Source organism: Microcaecilia unicolor, chromosome 7 (assembly GCF_901765095.1).
Source record: "Microcaecilia unicolor chromosome 7, aMicUni1.1, whole genome shotgun sequence".
Taxonomy (NCBI): domain Eukaryota; kingdom Metazoa; phylum Chordata; class Amphibia; order Gymnophiona; family Siphonopidae; genus Microcaecilia; species Microcaecilia unicolor.
In genome coordinates this window covers 49,612,426-49,618,425 of record NC_044037.1, presented here as the reverse complement: position 1 = coordinate 49,618,425, position 6,000 = coordinate 49,612,426, and the positions used below count along the sequence as shown (strand labels likewise).

Here is a 6,000-nt window from a genome sequence, read left to right as displayed (position 1 = left end):
TCACTCATACCTTTACTCACAGAAATATGTATACCATACATAATGCCCTTTTAACCTCCCGCTGTCTCCTTCCAATGTTTCAAGGTTTGGTTCCAGTGTTTATATTCCTTAACAACACTTTGATTGTCTTGTATAACTCTTCACAATGTAATCCATAACCAAGTTGTAACAAATTATATTTCCATCTTTCATATCGTATTGTAAGCCACACTGAGCCCGCAAAAGGGTGGGGAAATGTGGGATACAAATGCAATAAATAAATAAAAAAAGATTTTTGAAGATACTTTAGTCACACCACTATTGAAATCCCAGGACAGTAATCCTTGCTGTTGTTCAAACTATAGACCAGTAGCATAGATTCCTATTATGGCAAAATTATCAGAAGCAATTGCAGCAGAGAAACTTCATCAACATGTTAAGAAAATTTGAGCTTTTAGATCCGGATCAATCTGGCTTCCGGAGTCAGCACAGCACTGAGACCTTTTTGGCCACCCTTCTATAGAAATTAGCAATCCATTTAGATAAGCAACAACAGGGTTTTGTTAGGCAACTGGATCTTATGGCAGCATTTGCTTTGGTGAATCATGATAGTCTGCTTGCAAAATTAATTGCCATGGGGATTGCTGGCCAGGTTTCCAGTTGGTGTGTGTACTTTTTGAAGCTTTGGGAAATGAAAGAAATGTGGCAGGGTGATTTTTCTTGCCATTAACATTTATTCTATGGAGTTCCACAAGGTTCCCCTCTTTCGCCAATTTCATTTAATGTATATCTCCATTCTTTGGGTAAAATCTTACAGTGATTTGAGATAACATACTACTCCTATACTGAGGATATTGTTTTGTTCTTTGCTTACAAAATATCTGTAGATGCTGCCTATAAAGTGATAGATGAGGTATTTCAGCAAGTACTTGTTTAAATGAGTGATAGGTTTTTTTTTACGGATTCTGTTTCGGTTCTCTAAGTGCCCTGTTTACTAAGCTGCTTTGGCGTGTTAGCGTTTTTAGCTCACGCTAACCATTAGCACATGTTAACCGTGTAGATGCCAATAATATTCCTATGGGCATCTACACAGTTAGCATGCGATCATTTTTAGCACGTGCTAAAAACACTAGCGCACCTTAGTAAACAGGGCCCTAAAATGTTATAGGTGGGGGCAAAGAATCAATTAAGTCTCATAATCTCTTCAAATATTGCTGTTTCTATGATCACTCTGAGCAAAGAGACTAAGCTTTTGAAATTGTTGTGTTGCTAGAACAGAGATATTTCTCCTGATGCAGCCCTTTCGGCAAGAACATGGAAAGCTAAAGCTCTAAAGAGCAGTTTATGCAATACTGTGAAGAGGAGTGGTGTGAAAGTTGCCTGTATTTGGAATGGCCACAGGAAGACTCGGCTAAGTGCATTGCCTTTTAATTTGGCTTTATACAAATCATTGAACTATTCCTGTTTTCGTAAACTTTGTCAAGCCTTATATTAAGTATGACTGGTTTTATTACATATTAGTGGAGTTTATTTTTGAGACCCATGATGTTTTGCTGTTAAACCCTGTTGATTGAAACTGGTAGTCAGTGTTCTGAGGCCTTTTTTTTCTTCAGTTAATTTTTCAACAAATTACATTTGGCTGGCTGCCATGTGACAAGAAACTTCAATTGTTTGATTTTCTGGTATTGTTTCTTGCTCCTTCTATTGGTTGGTCTTTATGAATTTCCATTTGTCTATGAACTCTCATTTAAATTTTGTGGTGAAGAATACGTTTGGTAAACTTTGGCTTGTTAGATTTATTAAGCCATATTTGGACCAACAGCAATTCAAGTGGTTGTTATGTCTACTTTGGACTATTGTAATAGCATTCTATTGGGATTACCAGAGGGTTAATTAACCAGACTTCAAGTTTTACAAAATGCAGCAGCTAAGATGATTTGGGCAGGTTATAGATGGAATAGTTCAACACCGTTTTTAATTGCATTACATTGGCTGCCTATTTGGGCGAGAATAATGTTTAAAATTTTTGTTTGTTTTTAAAATCTTACATGGATTAATTCCAATTTATATGACCCATTGGCTGACATGGTATGTTCCAGCACGTAGTTTATGTTCTGATAATCAATGGAAGTTATCTCTCCCATAAGCCAAGGAATTCAATTTGTGTTTCTTGGAGAAAGAGGTATATAGTGGGGTTCGGGCCTCCAATGTGGAATGTCTTACCTTTTTAATTTAAGATCACAGCAAAAATATAGGTGGTTTTGATTGATATTTGAAGACATAGAAGGGCATAATCGAAAGGGATGCCCAAGTTTTGCTGAGGATGTCCTCGCAAAATGTCCCAGTGGAGAGGTGGGGAAACCAGTATGATCAAAACAAGATGGATGTCCATCTTTCGTTTCGATAATACAGTCGGGGATGCCCAAATCTTGACATTTAGGTTGTCCTTAGAGATGGTCGTCCCTATACATATTCTATATCCCTTTACATATTCAGCGCAATAATTAAAAATGTCTTTTAAAATTTTTGCCGAGAATGAATGTGCGGCAAAATAAAAATTGTTGCTCATCCATTTTGGGTCTGAGACCTTAACACCAACCATTGACTTAGCAGTAAGGTCTCTCGCATTAACCGTGCGGTAATTGTCTACGTGCATCAAGGAAGATTTACCGCCCGATTTCTGCCACACGCCAGAAAATAAAAATTATTTTCGGCGCGCATAGTGGACGCACATAAAAAATAAAATTACCACACGAGCTATGTGGTAGCCAGGCGTTAACTCTGAATTGGTACACGTTGGGTGCACGTAGGTGCCTATGCGGCTCAGTAAAAGGGCCCCTATATTTTTATCATTGCCACATTTAAATGAAGAAACTGCATTTAATGCTTTATATCTTTTAATATATTTAATGTACATTCATACAGAAATGAAGAGTTATGTTGAAAATAAGTCTTGTTGTCACATTTATTAATTACTACTAATAGCTGGTATCTCAAGCCCTCTGCGGCCGCGTTTGGAATCTAACATATTTCTATATCTTTCCCCACGATTTTTTCTCAAGGCTGGTCCCCAGTTTGCAGCAGGTTTACAATTCTTTAATATGCGCTGTTTGAAAAGAAGAAATATTTCTTCTGTTAGAGATCTTGCAAATTAGACAATACTACTATTCCTGGTGAAAAGTGATACATCAAATCTATTTCCATGCATGGCTTATATTCCGCAATATCTCCAAACAGATTCATTGCAGAGTAAAGAATAAGAAGCACCCCAAATGGATGGAATTACATAGTATAAACAAAGATGAAGATAAAGATTATAAGCAGATCACAAACCAGTCTATATCTGTATCAGAAAACATATAGGTCTTCTAACTTTCCTAAAGAAAAGAGAATAGGAGAATTTTATACAATTTGGTAACTCATTCCAAACTTTGGTGGCCAAATATTTAAGAGGAGTCTAAATTTTTTTATTTTTATTTTACACCTTTACAACTCAGAAACGCTAAACTATAATATTTAATAGTAGACATTACTTTGTTAAGCCTACCGATTTTGACATGGATAAATCAGTGCCCTATCCGTAGAAAGGAGCCTTTACAAAATTGCTCAATATGTGGGTAAACGTTTGTGCTTTCTATATGTACAAATTTTACCCACAGCAAGCCGAGGAAGTTTTGATGGCAGGGTTAATGAGGAGTTTTCACGTATGTGCATATTTTTGAAAATTTGACGATGTGCATTTACTTATTGATTTTTCTTATTTCTAGCCAGCATATTAACTAGGCAGGTTACAATAAAACATACATCATTTTTTAAAAATACCTACAACAGACAATCTGCACATATTCTAAAGAGCAAAGATCTAGGGGGTCTTTTACAAAATGTCAGTAAACACAGGTTTACTGAACACTAAATCAGGACTACCGCCGGCCCAATGCAGCCGCTGGCGGTAGTTCTGCCCCGAGTACGTGACATTTCAGGGGAAAAAGAAAACCCCTGGAAATGGCTTGCGTGGCAGTAATCGGGCATCGCCGCATGCTGCCCAGTTACCACTGGGTTACCACAGGAGCCCTTATCGCCACCTCAGTGGGTGGCGGTAAGGACTCCCTATCTCAAGGCCATGCAGTAAGAGTACTCTTACCGCATTGGCCATGTTTGTCTGGGGGCTTTTTACCTACTGTGGTAAAAAGTGACCTGGCACATGGGAAAAATAGCCCCCGCCGCTAACACAAAGCCCTTTTCCCCACAGCCCTTTTCCCCACAGCTTGGTAAAAGGATCCCCTAGTTTTTCCATCTCAACACAAGAACGCTTGCATGTCAGTCGACTCAGAAAATGTGCACACCCCAAAGAGCAGGAGTAATTCTAAGCACATATACAGTAATTTTATAAACTGGTGCCTCAGTTTAGGTGCTTGAATGCTGTGCGCTTAGAGCTAGATTCTATATATGGTGTAAAAAAAAAGCACTATTCTATAAGCTGCGCTTAAAGTTAGCTGCAGTTTATAGAATAGCACTTATGTCCGGGAATTGTGGCCAACTTCAGGCGCGACCATTTGCACCAACTGAAACGTGGTACAAATGTATATGTACCTATGTTAGGCGCATATGCTCGTTATTCTATAATAATGCATGTTTATTTTAGGAATGTCCTGTTCCACCCATGCACCTCCCATGTAAAAAGTAGGTGCAGATCCCGTGCCTAAATTTACAAATGTAAACTTCAATTAAATATAATTAGTGCCAATAATTGCTTGATAAAAATCCAATTATTGGTGCTAATTAGCCTGTTAATTAAATTGCGTGCACAAATTGGGCATACTCTCAAATTTGTGTGTGCAGTTTCTGGTGGCTTTTACATAATTAGGGGTTAGCGCCAATTCTATAGAATACTAGCATATGTCGGTATTGGTGCTCCCATGTTTTAGGTGCACCCTTTTACACCATATCAATGGAAGGCATAAGCTTGCAACCCTAAGTGAGCCAAGTGACACATGTAATTTATAGTATTCTATCAACTACATGTGTAACTGGGACACACGCCCACCCACATGTATGCTCTTTGCAGTTAGGCACTATGGCACTTAGGCACCACCTTTTAGAATACAGTATAGTGCACATAGGTGCTTGTCAATCAGTGGTGACTTTGATATGCCTACATGGCACTAAGTGCCAGCCTATAGAAATGCCCCAATAGTTTTATGGCATAGTTTTCAAAGTGTTAGCATAAAAACAGAAAAGTATGTGTGTACTTTTCCATATGTACACCATTATGAAATTATCTCAAAATATCAAGATTTAGGCACTGCATTTTTTTCTACAAAAAAGGTGCCTGTACTCAAATGCTAGGCCACCCTTCAGGAGTGGGGTAATCACTGAGGCACCCATCCCATAATAGCCAGGCCCCCTGCAACCAGTCACAGAATCTAAAACAACACTGAATTGGTAGAACCTGAGCTCTTTCATTAAAACTTGGGGTCTATGGGTCAATTTTAGCAGACAATGGGAAAGGTTCTGGTTCTCGGTACCCCCAAGTACCCCCTCAAAAAAAGCCCTGGATTTAGGGGCCCTTTTACTAAGGTGCGTAGGTACCTATGCACGTCCAATACACGTCAATTTGGAACTACCGCCCAGCTACTTCATGCCCCGGGCGGTAATTCCATTTTTTACATGCGTCCGATAAGCGCGTCTGAAATTATTTTTTATTTTTTACTTAGTGGCGCCAACTGGGCGGTAATCGGCAGTGTACGCACGCTGATGATTATCACCCGGTTAACGTGTGAGACCTTACCGCTAAGTCAATGGGTGGCGGTAAGGTATCAGGCCCAAAATGGATGTGCGCCAATTTTTATTTTGCTGCGTGCCATTTTTGGCTTTAAAAAAAGGCCTTTTTGCAGGCGCGCTGAAAGATGAATCTGCGCAGGCCATTTTCGGCGCACCTTAGTAAAAGGACCCCTTAGTTGGAGACCTAAAGTATTTAAATGGAAATCATCCATAGCCTTAAAATTGGGGTCCTATGTGAGA

At 39.0% G+C, this 6,000-nt stretch overlaps 1 protein-coding gene across 1 annotated transcript in view; it reads right to left on the bottom strand.

Moving 5' to 3' along the window:
* Nucleotides 1-2,947: 2,947 nt before the first annotated feature.
* Nucleotides 2,948-6,000, bottom strand: part of LOC115474987 (sodium- and chloride-dependent neutral and basic amino acid transporter B(0+)-like) — an 88,060-nt gene continuing 85,007 nt past the window's right edge. The window contains exon 14 of the mRNA XM_030210728.1: nt 2,948-3,085. Within this exon, the coding sequence (XP_030066588.1) occupies nt 2,948-3,085 (138 nt within the window). The remainder of the gene's footprint in view (nt 3,086-6,000) is intronic.